This window comes from Miniopterus schreibersii, assembly GCF_964146895.1.
Source record: "Miniopterus schreibersii genome assembly, chromosome: 19".
Taxonomy (NCBI): domain Eukaryota; kingdom Metazoa; phylum Chordata; class Mammalia; order Chiroptera; family Miniopteridae; genus Miniopterus; species Miniopterus schreibersii.
This window is the reverse complement of record NC_138119.1, coordinates 13408552-13425606: the sequence shown is the minus strand read 5'-3', so window position 1 is coordinate 13425606 and position 17055 is coordinate 13408552. Positions and strand designations below refer to the sequence as shown.

General features: G+C 60.3%; 1 protein-coding gene across 3 annotated transcripts; it reads right to left on the bottom strand.

Moving 5' to 3' along the window:
• Positions 1 to 161: 161 nt before the first annotated feature.
• Positions 162 to 15962, bottom strand: ZBTB7B (zinc finger and BTB domain containing 7B). 3 transcript variants are annotated; one of them, XM_081120248.1, is made up of 4 exons: positions 15897 to 15962; positions 15640 to 15740; positions 2817 to 3973; positions 162 to 2421 (listed from the first exon to the last, which is right to left on the bottom strand). In XM_081120248.1, exons 3-4 carry the CDS (start codon positions 3965 to 3967, stop codon positions 1956 to 1958), a joined length of 1617 nt encoding a protein of 538 aa, XP_080976374.1. In that variant the 5' UTR covers positions 3968 to 3973; positions 15640 to 15740; positions 15897 to 15962; the 3' UTR covers positions 162 to 1955. The 3 variants fall into 3 exon arrangements, with proteins under 3 accessions (XP_080976374.1, XP_080976376.1, XP_080976375.1); XM_081120250.1 differs by having other exon boundaries at positions 15914 to 15929; XM_081120249.1 differs by lacking the exon at positions 15640 to 15740 and having other exon boundaries at positions 15897 to 15918.
• Positions 15963 to 17055: the final 1093 nt, after the last annotated feature.

Genomic DNA, 17055 nt, shown 5'->3' with positions numbered 1-17055 from the left:
AGCATTCCCAAGCCCTCTCAGCCCCAATGACCACCCCCGTAGTCCTCTGTCCCCAAAGTAGCCACTCCCCGGCTTTGGAACTCCAAGCCCTGTCTCTCATCTCCCTTTCCTCCTGATCCCTCCCACCTACCCCAAAATAAAGGAAGCAAAGGTGGACAGTGTGAATCTTAAATTATTATTATTTCTTCCTGTCGCTTACACCAGAGGTGGGGGGGAAGGGAAGGGGAAGGGGAAGGGAACAGGAGGGGGGGTTGCCTCCCCCCCTAAGGCACTGAGTGGAGAAGCCGCAAGGAGGGAGGGGGGAGGCCACATTGTCCTCACTCCCTGGGGATAGGCCCCAGGTCTCCCCAACCTTGGGCTCCCCTATCACCTGAAATGCTAAGATGAGGCCCAGGGCAACCCGACCTCCCCCTACCCCAATATATTACATCATCACTTTTTAAATAGATACAGGGACTGGTCCCACTACCCCCTCCCTGTGACCCCCCCCCCACTACTGGGGGTACCTGGGCAGCTGTGCAAATGGGCATGGGGGTGCATGGGAGGGAGAGCACCGGGCCCGTGAACCTGCCCCTTTTAAGGAGGGGGAGGGGCCGCCAGGCCAGGGGGGTGGTTTAATAGTGCAAGGCAGAGCCCAGGCCGCAATGGGGGTCCAGCACCCAGCGAAGAAGGGGAGGGGGAGATACCCCCACCCCCAGCAGAATTGGGTAGTTAAAAATCTGGAACTAGAGTTCAACAAGACCAACAGAAGAGGCTATGTACAGAAGAGGGCAGATTCGATCTTAGAATAGCGAAGGGATTGCTCTCCCCAACCCAAAGGGAGCCTGGCTGGCAAGGTTCTGGGAAAAGGATCCCTTCCCATAACTCCCCAGCCCGCTGTCCCAGTGGCCCTGCCTCAGTACGGGGACCTGCTCGCCAGCGGGGCGGGCGAAGTGACGAAGGCGAAGCGGCCGCCGGGGGCGCTCGCCCGCGGGGGCATGGCCGCCAGATGGCGCCGGCTCGCCCGCCCTCGCGCTCCCCCAACCCTCACCCGGCCCACACCCAGCGCCGCGCCAGCCCGGGGGCGGCGTGAGTCAGGGGCAGCAGCGGCTCGCACCTGGGCGGGGAGGAGGAGGGGAGAAGAGGGTAGGGACACAGCCCGGCCCGCCCTGCCCTCTGGCCCCGGGGAGGGAGCGGCGGGAACAAGACATTCCCTGCCCGGGGACGCGGGAGGGGAGGGGAGGGCTGGGGAGGAGAACTGCGGAGCAGCACCCCTAGCTGGGCGGGGCCCCTCCCGCTGCCCCCAGGGGCAGGCGAGCCAATCAGGCCACCCCGCCCCCTTCTTCTCCAGGACCCCATGACTCAGCGCTGGGAGCAGGGCGGAGGGGGACTGGGATGGCTCCTTCCTTACAGGCCCAGTCCCCTTCTTCCCCCGTCATTCAAGATTCTACCTTGCTTTCCCCCACCTACCCTTCTTTTGCCGCCCTCCTTTGCACTGCCAGGAAAAGGGAACAGAAACCAGGAAGGAGGGGTCTAGGAAGGGAGGGGCAGTCCTTCACCCCCTTACAGAGCCAAAGCCCCAAGGGGCATGGGGGCAGGGTAAGGCTTTGGTCCCAAGCCCCCCACCCCCTAGAAACCCGCATAGCCGAAGAGGGACCCCACAAATCAGAAATACATTATTGCTTCTACTCCCCAGGCACAGCTGGGGACAGGGACCCCACCTTTACAATAGAGCTGTAAATATATACATAATATCATATGGATCACTCCTTGGGAGATCACCCCAATCTGGGGAGCCTTTGCCCCCAAACCTTCTCAGCTTGGAACTGGAATGAGGGCTCTGGGGAGAAGGGGCTGATTTCTGAAGCCAGGGAGGCTCAGTGCTCTGACCCCAGCTCTGTCTGTCCCGCAGGCTCCCACTGCTTGGCATGGGTGGCCCCGCTTTGTGCTGCTCCAGCCTGGCCACTCATCCCTCTTTAAGAGGACTCCATGGCACCTTCGGCCTGAGGAGTGGTGGGTGCCCCCTCCTCCTCATCGTCATCAGGGGGCCCCGGAGTGGAGACTGGGGGCCCAGTGGGGGCTGACTGCTCCCAGAATCGAGCCAGAGAGAGGCGGAAGGTGTCCAAGTGGCCATTGGAGAGGTCGAGGCCAGCGGGGGACGGGGTGGTGGCAGAGGGTGGTGGGTAGTGGGGTGGTGCATCGTCCTTGCGGCGCCGTCGGGTGCGCACCTCCAGGCAGTTCTGGCCCTTGAGGTGGCGCTGCAGGTGGTCCTCCTTGGCGAAAGCCTTGTGGCACAGGTGGCACTCATAGGGCCGGTCCCCTGTGTGCAGGTGCATGTGGTTCTTGAGGTCGTAGCTGTGCAGGAAGCGGGCTGGGCAGTGCGGGCATGAGTAGGGGCGCTCTCCAGTGTGCTTCCGCATGTGGATCTTCAGCTTGTCATTCCTGGCATAGGCAGGGGTGAGGGGCAAAGGGGATGTTCAGGATGGGGTCTTTGGCTCATCCTGGCCAGATTCCCAGGCCTTGTCCCACTCCCATCCTTCACCATTTTTATTGCTCCAGAATACCTTTGCTGTCTTGTCCTCAGCTTAGCTGGGCCCAGCCACCACCCATTCTATCTCTAGCATAGCCTTCTTGGACACCAAATCTTTCATGCCTCAGATCCATCCCCCTTAACTTCCTTTCTCCTGGTCTTCCTATCCTGATCTCCCTCTCACTCTGGTAACTCCTACCCCGCCAGACCCTCCAGGATCACCCCCTCCCTACCTCAGGTCTCATAACTCCTTTCTCCCTCCCCCATGACATGGCCCCTGCTGAGCCTTTTCCCCACTGGTGCTCACCGGGTAAAGCGGACACCGCAGACCTCACAGGCAAAGGGCTTCTCTCCCGTATGGGTCCTCATGTGGCGTGGCAGTTTGCCTGCCCCATGGATGATCTTGTGGCAGACGGGGCACTCCTGGGGCATCTGGGAGCGGCGTTTGCGCACCAGTTTGTCTTGGCCGTCTAGGCCTGGTGCCAGGGCATCCTGGTGCAGGGAACTTAGGTAGGCCATTAGGTCAGGATCGATGGCATCCTCATCTGAGCCCAGCTCCTCTGGGGACAGCGGGGGCCCACCGACCTGTGCCAGCCTGTAGGCCTGGGGGTATGCCAGATCCTCCTCTTCTTCCTCACCTTCATAGGGCTCATAGCTCACGGGCCCCTCAGGGGGTGAGGCAGTCCCCATGGGAGGACTGTAACTGTCTCCCAGCCCACTGCCCCCACTGCTGCCCACTCTGCCTACCACCTCCTCCTCCTCGTAGGTCAAAGGATGGGTGGGAACTGCGGGCACCTCAGGTACTAGGTGGTTTGCCCGGGCGCCCTTGGTCTGCAGGAAAGCTTTTCGGGGCTTGCGGCTACGGCGAGCAACAGGCCGAGGTGGTGGTGGTGGTGGTGGTGGCAGAGGCACCTGTGGAGGGCTGTCTTCACCATTGGGAACTCCTGAGGCTGTGGCAGTGGCAAAGGCCTCCAAGTACTGGCGGGCTCGCTCACAGTCATCCTCGTCAGGGCTAGGAGCTTCTAGTCCGCTGCCCTGCAAAATCTCCATGCAGGCGGCGATGACACAGGGGATCTCCAGCAGCTGGGCGGCCTGGAGCACAGCCGGCATGTTGGCGCTGCTGGTGGTCAGTGTGGCTGTATAGGCAAACTCAAGCAGGGCACCCAGAGCTTCTGGCCCCACAAAGTCCAGCTCACACACACCAGCCCCTGCTCCCCCAACGGCTGTCCCACCGCCCCCGGCCCCCATGACCGCGCCACCGCCCTCAGTGAAGAGCTTCTTGAAGTAGTGGCTGCAGGCGGCCAGCACGGCCCGGTGGGTACGGTATTCAAGCCCCTGCGTCCGGATGGTGAGATCGCATAGGTGGCCCAGCTGGCGCTGCTCGTTGAGGCAGCTCAGGAGCTCACTGCTGTGGTCCGGGAATGGAATCCCAATGAGGTCGTCCTCAGGGCTCCCCATCTTCTCCTGCAGGGTCAAGTAGACGGGCAGGTTAAGAGTACTCAGCCCTGCAAGGGGATCCTGGGAAGGAGTACCAACATTGGCCAAGGCTTATTGACGGGTACTACATGCCAGATACTCTTGTAAGCACTTTTCACTCCTTTACTCTTCCACAACCCTCTGAAGTAACAATTATCCATTTCACAGACAAGGAACCTGAGGCACAGACAGGGCAAGTGACTTTCCAAGTTAAGCAAGATGAGGTTCGAACACAGACATAGGACCCAGAGTCTGTGTTCCTCACCACTGTTCAGCCTCTGTGAGAGCAGGCGCCCTGACTTTCTGGCCCTTGCCTGGAGACCCATCTGCTTCACCTGCCCCATTCCCCATCCCTTGGAAGAAGCACTGGAGTGGGAGAGAGGATGCCTGGGTCCTGATTCAGGCTTCATGAAGAACTGGCTGAAGGACTCTGGGTGGCTATGGCAGCTGGCCTCAGTCATCTGAAAAGTGGGGTAACAGTCTGTGATGGAACCTCCTCATAGCCCAGAGAGAGGCCAATGAGATTTCAGATTCACATTGGACCAAGGTCTGCTGGAGGCACATCAGGTATTTTAACTGAAGTTCTCTCTCAAAACTTTAGGGCCTAAAGCATTGGTGCACAGTAAAACACTATGCAAACAGGAGAGGCAGCTTCCCAGCACCCTCCTCCTCCTCCTGCCCCTCCCTGTCCACTAAAAATGCATCTCCCCTTCTATATCTCCTCTTCTAGAGGCCAAAAGGGAAACACAGCTCCCAGCATCCCGTGCTCCCCCCCCCCACATCCTTCCCTCCCCCATGGGGCCAAGGAGCAGCAGTGCTTTGCTGGGGTGTCGCTGGCTGGCTCGGGTGCTTCCTGCCCCGCACAGATAAGCATCATCCCCGCCCCTCCCCCACTGCCAATAGGCCAAGTTCCAGTCCCACCCCTCTCCACCTCTGCTACCACCACCACCACCACCTCTCCCTCCCATTCCTGGCCAGTCAGGAGAACCTCCCCCCATCTAGAGGGCCATCTTCCAACCCTAGGCCTTCCCCCACAAGGCATGGCCACAGAAGGCATAGAACTAGCTGCCAGCAATCCCAAGGCTGGTAGAGGTAGGGGAACAGGTAGTGAAGTGAGTCTGGCCTGGAAGTGTGGAGATCTTTTTCAGGTCCTGGCTCTGCTACTAGCTTGCTGAATGAGCTTGGGCAAGTCCTTTCTTTCTGTGCTTTAATCTCCTTAGCTGTACAAGGAGGGGTGGGAGTAGAAGCCCTAAGGGCTCAGCTCTTTAGCCCTGACATTTGGTGGGTCTGGAGCAACTGAAGAGAGAGTTGGGGCCTAGAAAGAGCTGGGCTCTGGAGTCAGTCAGGCTTGAGTCTGAATCCTCACTCCCTGCTGATTAGCTCTGTGACCTTAAACAAGTGATTTAATCTCTGAACCTCCTTCCTCATCTATAATATGGAATAATTCCACCTGACTGCTAGGATGGTGACTAGGTTAAATGAGACCAAGTGTGGCACAGTGCCTGACACACACTAGGGGCTCAATAAATGTTCTGGCCTTGGGAGGGAGAAGCAAGGACTTGCCTGAGGGCAGATTCCACTGTACAGATGGCCTCTGCTGAGAAAACTACTTCGAGAAACGTCTCTCTCCCTCTCTCAAATCACCCCCAGGGAGTCAGGCTACTACCGGCTACACGACCTTGGACAAGTCACTTCCTTTCCCAAGGAGGCCTGTTTCCTCAGCTGTAATATTAAAGACTGACCTAGATGATTTTTAGGACAAGTCCCACTCATATTTTGTTAGTGTTTTCTATGCCACTTCCAATAGCTGCTCAGCCCTGGCCATTGAGGGGGAAAGGTATTTGGGGGGGAGGATGATAGAGTCAAGGGCCACACACATTTCCTCTTTAGAACATAAGAACTGCATTGTCTGTGCCTGCTCCCTGCCTGACACCTTCATGGCAATGCCAAAACTCCTGCACAGAAGCCTTGAGTGAGTAGCATCCACGTGTCTACCTTGGCTTATAAGCCACACCTAAGTAGCCTTAGAATAGTCCACCCATTCCCATTCTAGGTCCCCAAATCACTTCTCTCCCTGGGGGCAAAGCAGTGTGGGAGCTCTCCCAGTTCTCCTTGGTTCTCCTGTCTGTACAAGTGGCAAATGGCTCCAAGACTCAGGAACAAACAAAAACCCAGTGGGCAGCAGCACTAGTGGCCACTTAAGCAGTAGTGGGCACCCTCCTGGGCCCAAGCAGATCCTGTCCTTCCAGAGGGGGATGGGTGGGGTTGTCCTCACCATCCATTGGCCAGGAGCTGGACACCCACAGGCACGTGGCTCATCCCATCCCTCTCCCTCCTTCCCTCCACACCCCACCCATTCCTGCTGTTAAGCCTGCCTCCTTTCTCCCACCCCAGGGCCAGTCTCCATGGCAGCTTGGTATTGCAGGGGCACTGATTGGCTCACCCTGCTGTCAGGTCAGAAGCTCGGGCTGGTACACTACACAACTCACACTGGGCTTGGGCAAGGGTGGGTATTTAACCCCTTAGGTCCAACTCCAATGTCCATGGCCACCAGGTAGCAATGAAAGAGGGGAGAGGCAAAGGACACAAGACACACGTGGGAAGGGCAGGTATTCATATGGTTCTCTAGCTTCTGGGAAACTCCCCCAGCCCTTACCCAGGGCTCTGACACCCATGCCAACTTAGGTGCCACCTGGAAATATGCTGGTGCCAACCAGGCCAAGGGGGCACTCCTAGCCCCATCATCTGGGAGGGGTGGGTGGGGCGGAGGCCTCCCCCTTCTTTCTGCCAGGGTGGAGCTCTGGTGCCAGGATGCCCACCCCACCTTGGGCACCCTTCCCACCTCTGCGTCCCAGAGGGCCCAGCCCCCTGACGCCCCAGGAGGGCGGCCCATCCCCACCCAGCCTGGCATGCCCCCTCTTGCTAAGACCTTGTGGGCATGGGCGTGTGGTGGTTGGGGGGGCAGCTGTGCCAGGGAACCAGGCGAGGTCTGTTTGGTCTGTTTGCCTGGTAGGGGGAAGAACTGGGGGCCCCGCCCCATCACTCCCCCCTTTCCTGCCACCCCCCCAGGCTCCCCTCACTGTCAGGCCTGCTAGACCGGCCAAGCCAGTGGGCAGCTCTCTTGAAACTGGGCCCTGAGTCAAACCTGCCCCATCGTTGATGGGGGGAAGACTTTGGGATGAGAAAGGTGGGAGCCCCTATCACCTACCCCTCAGTGCCCAAGGGCACTTGCCAGGTGTGTCCACCACCAAGAACTGAAAGGTAGAGAGCAGTGAAAACGAAAAAGGTTTAGAAAGGAAAAAGAGGCCAGAACTCTTTCCAGGTCTGACCTCAGCCAGTGTCCAGTGCTGGGATGGGGGCACCAGGGCCAACACTGCTGGCTCAAGCCAGCTGAAGAGCAGGGATACGAGGCCCTGAACAGGGCAGCTGAGTAAAGCCGGCCCCCCTTCCCCACACCCTGGGGATTAGGGGAGTGAGGCTTAGTGTGGGGGGCAGCAGGCGGAACCAGGATTAGCGGCGGAGAAAATAGATACGGGCCTGAGACACAGGCCCACAGAGCCCCCCTCCCCAGGCTCCAAGGCTCCCACCTCTAGACTCTGCCAGGGAGCCTGAGAGGAGCCTGGTCAAGCTGCTCCAGGTACAGCAGCTTGGGGTGAGGGAGGATGAGGACCCGGCTGTGACATCTTCCTGTCGGGGTGATGGAGAGACCTAGGGCTCCTCCCGATGCCTTGGCGCCTTGGCCAGCCACCCTCCCCCTTACTTCTGTCTCCTTGCTATCCCTCAACTCCCACCCAGACTCCAGCCTCAGGTCCTCTTCCTGTTTTTTTTGGAGCTAAGTTTGCACGAAGCCAAGGGCTTTGGCCTGTGGCTGGACCAGGGGCTTGGGGAAATAGGACAGCCAGTCCAAAGTCCGCAGGGACCCAGGAATCCCAGTTTCCCCGGTTTCTCCCACCCCTTCCCAGGGCCTCTGGGGCCTAGGGGTTGAAGCCATCTGGATGGCCTAGTTGGGAAGGCAGGGTGAGGGGCTGAGGTGAATGCCCTGGTGGGTTGGAAGGACTTCGCAGGGAAGGCACTTTGCCCAGGGATGCCCAAGGCATTCATGGAGCCCTTCTTTTGCCACCCTAGCCCCTCCAAAGCTAGTGCATGACTTCCCCATCCCCCATATGCTGCTTCCCCCCTCCTAACCTCACCACCCCCAGCACTTACACTTCCTGGGGGCCTAGGCGGGGAAGAGAGACCGCAAGCCACGAAGGGGGAAGGAGGCAAGGGGAGCTGGCTGCTTCCCAGTGCTGTGGGGGTTAAGCTTCTCCTCCCTCAAAATCCCCAATTCCTGGTGCTTCAACTCCTGATGTGAGGGACACTTCAGTGCTCCCCCACATATTCTTTTCCATGACACCAACCCTACCCCTAGCTGCTCGCCCGCATCAGGGTACTACGAGGGAGATAAAAGATGGCGGAGGAAGGAATGGGGGCATCTCCCTCTTCCCCAGCCTTCCCCACTTTACCTTGGGGGACCCCTGCCCATCAGCCACTCTCTGCTCTCGGTCCCTTTCCTTGGCTTCCTCTTCTGTCCCCTTAGTGCCTTCTCCGACCTTGTCCTCTCTCCGCCAGTCATCCTCTACTTTCCTCTGGCCCTTGCTGGGCTCCTGCCTCCTCTCCCACATCTGTGTCCCGAGGCCTCCTAGAACCCATCTCTGCCTCTCCTTTTCCCTTCCAGTTTTCTCTTTCAGGTCCCACTTTCTCTATTTCGCCCTACTCCAAGGACCTCTTCTCTTCTCCCTAGGCAGGCTCAGTGCGGAGAGGGGAGGAGGAATTAAATCAGGAGTCTCGCTTGCCCTCCAAGGCCTGGTCTTGCCATGGGATGGCCACTTTAGGGCACTTATGGCTCCTTTCTGGATGAAGCACAGGACCAAAATTTGGGGGCCAGTTATGGAGGATAGGTGGGGGGGTACAGTGAAAGCGGATGTGGGGGTGAGGTGGGGAGGACAACCTAGGCTTCTCTGCCCGTCAGAGTTTCCAGCCCTGAAGCTGCTGGACTTTCCCCATAGGGTGCCCACCCTGAGCCAGGCAACTGTGCACTTGGACAGACCCTGGACATCAGGGTTCCCAGCAGGGTCCACCTGAGATTGCCAGCTCCCCTTAGGGCCTGAGGAGATGGCACAAGGTGCCAGGGTCTGCCCTGTGCCCACCCCCTCCCCCAAGCCTAGTGTCTCTGGCTGGGTAACTGAGCTGGCTGGTAATCGCACACCCGCCAAGCCGACAGCAGAAACCTGAGCCCCCCAGCCCCAGAGGACACCCCAGCTCGATCCCCGGAGCCCGGCTCTCTGCCAGCCTGTCCAACCTCCTGTCCTGGCCCAGTGCAGCAATCCCGGGGCTCCTATAGGCCCCTTCTTCTGCTCTGCTGTGCTCCTGGGTCCCCTAGATGCTGGAGATTCCCCAAGCTTCCCCATACTCAAGCTCCTCAGAACCTCAGCTCCCTAAACCCCCAGTGAAGTCTGGACACCCTCTTCCAAGCCTGTTTTTCAGTCCTTCTCTGACCCTTGTCCAATTCTAGGCCTCCATGCCTCCCCTAGGGCCTGATCTCCCAAGCCAGAGCGGGGCCTACTCACCTGAACGCTGAGGGGCCTTGCCGGCAACTCTTCTTGGCCCCTGGGGGGAGCAGGTTGGGAGGGGTGGGGGAGGGCCAGGCTGGGGGGTAGGTAGGGTGGCTGTTCCCCGCTCCAGCTCCCTCCTTCAAAAGGGCCGCCCACGACCTGGTCCAGCCCCTCCCCCCTACAGCCTTAACCCTCTGGGTGCTACCCCCCTCCCCCCAGCTTGGAGGGAGGGGTTACCAGAGGACTGGTAGCGTGGGAGAGGGCCTATAGTCTCTGCCTGTGGTGCCCGAAAGCCTAGAGTCTCTGCCTGCGGTGCCCAAAGTCCCAGCTGTACCCACCCCCGCCTGTCCTTAGTCCTAAAAGGGGAAAAAGGTGAGCAGGAGGAAAGGTAGGAGCTAGGACAGTCCAGGAGGACAGAGGTGAGGAGGAGCAATGGGAGAGGCTGCTGGAGGTGGGACCAGGAGAAGGAAGAAGGGAGGGGAGGGGACAGGAGGTGGCAGTGGCTAGAAGAGGGAGGAGGGGAACCCTGGACAGTCAGTGCCAGGGGTGACAGGTGCCCAGGTCCCAGCCCCTAGGGGCATGTCGTGTGACAGGGGACCACAAGGAGGCCCTCCAGACCCCAGTAGGGCCCTCAGCCCCCTTGGGAGCTGGCCGAATTCTCTCCACCCTATACTGGGCTGGGGCCCTTAGGGGCTGGGCAAGGCAGCACCCCGCCCTCCCCATGCCTCACCCCAAACCCACTCACATACCACAGTTCCTTGCTTGGGCGCCAGCCCCTGCCAACCAGGCCAGGGGGCAGCACTTGTGCCAGCCCCCAATGGCCAGGGGGATCAGGGGGAGAGAACTGGCCTGTGGGGGGTGGGCAGATGGGGGTAGCTGTGGGCACCGAAAGAGGAAGGAGCTGAGAGGGGGCATCTGCTGGGAAGGGCGCCTAGCCCCACCCCTTGCGCAAGCAAGCTGCTGCCACCCTGGCCGGTTGGGTGGGACCCGCCTGGGCCTGAGGGGCAACTCAGGAGGGCTCTGAGCCCAGAGATGGGTGGGCCACAAAGTCCCACTTAAACAACTCCAGAGGTCTCTTATTACTGGAATGAGGGGCACCCAAGTGTCCCCCACACACTAGGCCAGCCCAAGTCCTGCTGGGCTGGGGGGACCACAGAAATGCCCCCCAAAATATCCCTTCCCCTTTCCCCCCAACAGCTGCTGGCTCAATGCCGCTGGCCTGCTGCCCCTCACCAGCTCCCGTCCCGGTTGGCACCTACCCACCAGGATGCTGGCAGTCGTGCCCTCTCTCCCTCCTACCCCCCTGCTCCTAGTGCCCCATGCCAACTGTGGGCCTGGGGTGGGGGAGGGTCATCCCTGTGCCTTGGTGCCAGCCAGGCGGGCCCAGGCCCCTAAGTCCTACAGATAAGGCCCAAGACCCTGTTCTCAAGCAATCACCTCAAGAGGCAGCGCATGGGTCAGGGCCTGCATTGAAAGACCAAGAAGCTACAGACAGCCTGATGAACAGTTATTGAAGGCTCCACTCCCCAAGGTGGGGGCCAGTGTCTCTCTCCTGACACCAGGCGCCAGCCTCCCAGCATTCCCCCTGCCCAAGCATTTGCTTGGGCACCAAAGTCCCTGCAATTCCTGAGAGCCTTAATGCCAGAAGCCTAAGAGTGAGTTGGGTGGGGCTGCTGTCTGCCCTTTGATCCCCATAAAGGAGGTAACCAGCCTAGAGGGCAGGGGACAGGGAGGGAGTCCATGGGGCCCCTCCATTTCACCCCTGCCAGGGGCAGCAGGGCAGGGTGTGGGCATCTCTTGGGTGGAACCCTAAGGTGACAATGGGTTGTATGTCTCGGCAGGGGAGATGGATGTCAATCATGGTGTTACAGGGGAACAGGATGCTGAGAACCAGGTGGGGGGGAATGCAGAGGGTACCCATGTTCTAATTCATCCCAATCCTGGCTTTTACTCCCATCCAGATACATTTCCAGATTTAACCAAATCAAGAGATTGAGGACTACAACTCCCAGTATGCACTACAATTGTTTTGCATGTACCTTGGGAGTTGTAGTTCCCTCAAGAAGCCCTGTGCTCTTTCTTCTCTTCCCCAGAGCCTTGCTGATGGGGTTGGGAGGGCAGAGCAGAGGACCTGGTCATGAATCTCCAAGGGGACTGTGTTTTAAAGATAAAAGGCTAGGAGGTCCATGGTGGGGGGAGAGAACCCCTGCTCCCAGGCAAAGGGGGAGGAAAGGAGGAAGGAAGGAAGAGAGGATGTCTGTTGAAAGGGGCATATGGGTGGGGAGGAGTGGGGGGGTGCAGTGGAAACAGGAAGGAAACCAAAGCCAGAGACATGAGGTCGAAAGCAAGGGCTTGGTGGAGCCCCACTCCGAGGCCTGGCAGGGACTGGGAAGGCATTTTCCCCTGCCATTCTGGTGGCCTGGGGAGGCAGAAGAGGAATTAGTAATGTCAAGTGATAGCAAATTGGTGTGTTTGTAGGGGGGTCACTGGCTAAGTTTACCTGTCACCAGCGCTTTTGTATTTGGGGCACCCTAATCCCTGGATCTGGCACAGGTATTTGCTGGCCGGGGAGCTATGAAGGCTGACTTGGTTCTGGGATAGTAGCAGGCAGAGGAAGAGGCTGGGGGAGATAAGGGACAGGCCTGAGGGGAGTTCCGTAGAGTGAGGTAGGTGTGGGGTCAGGTCCAGGTGTGAAGTCAAGGAATTGTGCTGGCAAACGAGGACGCTATCCTCCAGGGCCCATCCTCTAGGGCCAAGACCATGGCAGCTGGGAGGCTTCATGGAAGAGGGGGCTGAGATGCCAAGGACACTAGCCTCCCATCCATCTCGGGCTATGGGACAGAATGAAGAGGGCAGCCCTCTCTGGTCTCCCTGTGGTATTTGCTAAGGGGAGCTTTCTCCTGTGCCAGGAAGCCTGTGAACATTAAAGGTGGGAACTCAGGGGCAGATAGCGGCTAGGTGCCTCTCCTTAGTGGGAGTGGAGGTCAGAAGCTCTGCTTTGAGACCACTTTGCTTGAGCTCCCCAAGGCTCTAGGACAGATGCTTACAGGCCCCAGCCAAGACTTGCCAAGACCTGGGTCAGCTGGGTAGGGGGTCTTTCTTGCCCTTCCGAAGCCCTTGATGGTGGACTACAGTAGTCCTAACCCCTTCCCCCCAGTCCCCCAGGCCCGCCTTGGCGCCTGGCCGCCTGTGTGTTGGCAGCACTGGGGGTGGGGGGGCGGCGAGGCAACTTCAAACTGTCCGGGCAAAACGTCAAGTTTACTCACGAGTTTACTCAGCAGAAGGAGGGGGAAGAGGCCAGGGCAGGCACACCCCATGCCAGGGTCCTATCTGTCCCCACCTTCCTCCTTCACCCTCCTCTTCAGCCCTAGGCCAAAACAGGCATAGGCCCCAAGGCCTGGTGGCAGAGCAGTCCTAACTCTCAGAAGGTCAGGGAACCAAGCATGCCAGAGGCAGGAAGCCCTGAAGCAGGCCCAGAGGCTTCTATCAGAGGGCAGTGCCCTGCTTGGAGTCGTCACTATCCATCTTGGGGCTTCAGCATTAGGCCAGAATTGGGTCTCTCAGACACCAAGAAAGAGGCAGTACCAGGCCAGGCCTCCTCTATCTGAGCAGTCCCCTAGGCAGTGACTTCTGACCCCAAATGCCCAGTCCTTGGCTGTGTCTCAGGCAGCATAATGCCATCTGGGTAGCCATAGAATCAGGGGCTGCTTCTTTCAGCCTTGGCTTGGAATGGGAGGCTAGCACCCTATATGACCTACTTCCTTTTCCTCCTCACCTGCTTTCATTCTCTGCTTCTCTGCCCCAGCCATCACTGTCCCCTCAGAGGCACTCTGTCCCCCATGCCCGCTGGGTCCCCCTCCCCCATCCTTCCCCAGGGTGCCAAGTGCAAGCACACAAAGGGCCTGATGGTGCATTGTTAGCCCAGCCCCCGCTGCCCGCCTCGCCCTCCTGGGGCAGGCACTAGGCCAAGGAGGAGTTGAGGGCCCTGGGTGCCAGGGGGCACCACAGGGAAGGGGGAAGAGGTCAGCACCTGTCTCCCAGACACTGGGGTGCTTATCAGCCAGACCCGAGGAGTGATGAGAGTGCCTCATTAGAGCAGGCCTCTCTCCTTGACACCTGAGCCTAGTGGGCACTGCCTTCTTTCTTCCCCAGAGCCCCTTTCCGGTGGCATTAACCCCTTCCTGACCCCTGTGCTAAGGCTGGGGGGTGTGGTACCCAAGGGAGGGGACAGTGTCTGGGGGTGCCAGCAGGCTCCATGGTGCTCACAGCAACCATGTAACAGAGGCACGCTGGGGGAGCTGGGTCCCGCGGGCCAGAGACAGGAGGCATTGACAGAGATTTCTTCTGGTTTCATCAGCTGCTCCAGAGGGAGCCCCCTGCCCTTCTCAGTCACCATAAGGAGGAACACTAACTACCACCCAAACTCAGTCACAAATATGTCTCTCTCCAGACCAGCACAACACTCCTTATGCCCATTCTCCATTCCCAACCTGATGCCCACTCCATGCCAGCTCTCCCAGCAGTGCCAGGCAGGTACAGGGGTGACCAAACCAGTTGGTGTGTGTGGGGGGGGGAGCAGGAGGCAACCCCATAATCCTCCAGGCCTCACACACATACATCCTGAGGGAACAGAGAGTTCCCATCCTGGTTTAACCCCTCACTGCCCAACCTGGCTCCCCCTGGCCCTGATAAACTGTCTCCCTCCTCCAGAAATAAGTTGGGGAAGGGGAAATAGCTGCGCTGACTCATTCCCATTCTCAGCTGCAGCCAAGGGTCTCTAAGGCATTAGGGTGGGGGTCAATTCAAGAACGCCCTCCACCTGGCCCGGAAGCCAGGACAGCCTGCTGGTCTCCCCCTCTCCCCAGCACCCACTTCCGGTGTCCCAAACTAGGTCAGCAGCGCTCGTTTCCTGTGGGTCAGCGCCTCTGCCCCTCCCCTGCTCCGGACCCAGGCTCCCCCCACCCCCAGGGCGCCCCGAGGTCTCACCACGTCTCAGCCGCCCTTTGATACGTGGGGTTGTGCGGGGCGGGGGGCAGGGGACCCGCCCTCTCTCCAAACACCGGCAGGGCCGGGGCGCCCGGGCAGGCACGTGTCCGGGCACAACCCGCTGCCCACGCCGCCCCCCCACTCCCCCCCCCCCCGCTCTGGCCGGGACACGTCGCTTGCTGACTTGGGGTGGGGTGGGAGGAGAGAAAGCTGGAAATGTAAAGCAGCGCCCCCCACCCCTGGCAGCCCTCTCCCAGAGGGGCTTACTGTAGGCTATACAACACAGTAGCGACCCCCACTCTGTAGGGGCAGGTGCGCCGGAGCCCGTGGGGGTGCGAGTGGTAGGTAGAACCCTTCCCAGTCACCCACCCTTGCTCTTGGGTTCTAGGGGCAAGAGCTGGCTTTGAAAAGGTGGCGGCGGGACTGTAGCCTGAGGAAGGGAGTGGAATTGAGGGACGGCGGAGAGAGGGGTCGTTCTAAGTCGCTCGGAGGTTCTCGCTGAGCCCCACTACCGGAGACAGAGCGCGGCTCTGGAAGCGCAAGAAACCGAATAGTCTAGCTGGTAACTTTCCCCCGCCGCCGCTCCTCCTGCGCTCCCCCCACCCCGCATGCAACTGGCCTGGGTCCAACCCACAGCGCCAGGGGGCGCGGGGGGCGGGGAGCGCGTTGTCCTAGTTAGAGTCGGTCAGCGTTTCCATTCCCTCAACTCAGTCGGGTCGGGGGTCTACCCCTAAAGTCACGAAGGAGACTGGGGGAGCGCTCAGCGCCGCCTCGCCCTCTCGGCATCCCGGAGCCGCCAGTCTGTCTGATCCCTGAAGTGCAGAGAAAGTTTCTGGGGACCCTCCGCCCCGGGTTGGGAGCGGCCGTAGTTCCTTCTCTACCTTGCCTCCCAGTTAAAATCAATTCCAAAGAGCCGGGGTATTGGAAAGGCACTGGGAAGGGGAGTGGTGGGAATCTAGTCTGCATGCGTGTGCGTGTGTGGGGGGGTCCCACTTACAGGACAGACGAAGGACACTGCAGTAGTCTGGAGTCTGGGGGAACCCGAGCCGGGAGAGAAAAGTGGGGTACACTCACCTCTCCGCCGTTGGGACCGCTGGCTGGAGCTGCTGAGGCACAGTGTGTGGGGAGAAGCGTGTCCCCCGCCAGGCCCGGGGGCTTGGGGCCCTGCTCCGGTCCTGGTCAGAAGGCCGCGGTCAGTCGCTCGCCGCTCTCTGCTGGGGGGCTCCTCCTCCGCAGCCCTCCGCCTCCTCCTGCTGCCCGCCCCCCCCCTCGGTCGCAGGAACCGTACATTCACCTGGCTCCCACCCGCCCCCCCTCAGGGCCCGCCTCACCTGTCCTGCTGTCTCACCTGTCCTCCAGCTTGCTTTCCCCCCATCCCTCCCCTCCCTCCCCCGCCCCCTGCCACCCCCCAAACTCCCCCCCCCAACCCTTAGCAACACCCTCTGTCACTTCCTGGTTTTTCACCCGCCCCCCCAGGCCCCCCTCCCTCCACCCAATAAGGACATAAACTTCAACCCCTTGGTCCAGCCAGTCCCCGCAGGGCGCAGATGGGTCCCTCCCTCCTTTTTCGCTCCCTTCGTCCAAGCTCTTACTTTGCTCTTTGAGCCTTTCCCACCCTCCTCTTTTCCCACCCTCTTTCCTTCTCTGTCTCTTTCTCCCTTCACCTGCCGCGGTCCCTTTCTCCCTCTCTCTCTCTTCTCTCTCTTTTTCTCTCTCCTCTAGACCCTATCTCTCGCAGTCCACCTTAACTTGAGCTCCGCCCCGGACCCCTATCCAGCCCTCCAAAGTGGCTCCTCCCCACCCCGGGCACTCCACCGCCCCATCTGCCCATTGGTCTGAACACCCGCCCATCCCACTGGGTCCCGCCTTGCGTTCGGCCAGGACGGGGCGGAGCCCAGGGGATGGCCTGAAAGCTGGAGGAGGGGAAGGGGGAGGGGGTAGTGTCCGCAGAGGCCGGGGAACCGAGCACCCCCATCTAGGGCTCCCACTTCTCCAAGAAGGGTTTTCTGTAGGGTCAGCACCTCCGGAGGGAAGAGTATAGAGGTTAAAGATAGGCTAGGTGGGGGTGAGGCGAGGACTTAGGGGATGGGGGGGGGGTCCCGTGAGGGGCTATAATCAGGTCAGGGCCCCGGGAGGTAGGGGGAGGAGAGCCACCAGGCCCTGGGCTCCAGCTCCCACGCCCTATCCCACCCCCCTCAGAGGGAGCGGGGGAGTTGAGGCTGCGGGCACCCTGCGTCCCTCCCCACGCGTGACCGCCTCCCGTGGGGAGGGATCGGCACCCTGGGCAAGCATCCTCTGCGCTCCAGCCGTTGCCGCTGCGGCCTTGGCACTGTCAGAGGGGAGGGGCCGGGATCGCGAAGGGGGAGGGGGAGGCTCGAGCTCGCTCCAGCTGCGGGCCTCGGTCCTGCGGGTTCCCGAAATGGAGAAACTGAGTCTCCAAGGAGGGACCTCTTGATTGGGATTCGGGGAGACCCAGGTGGGGAGGGGGCT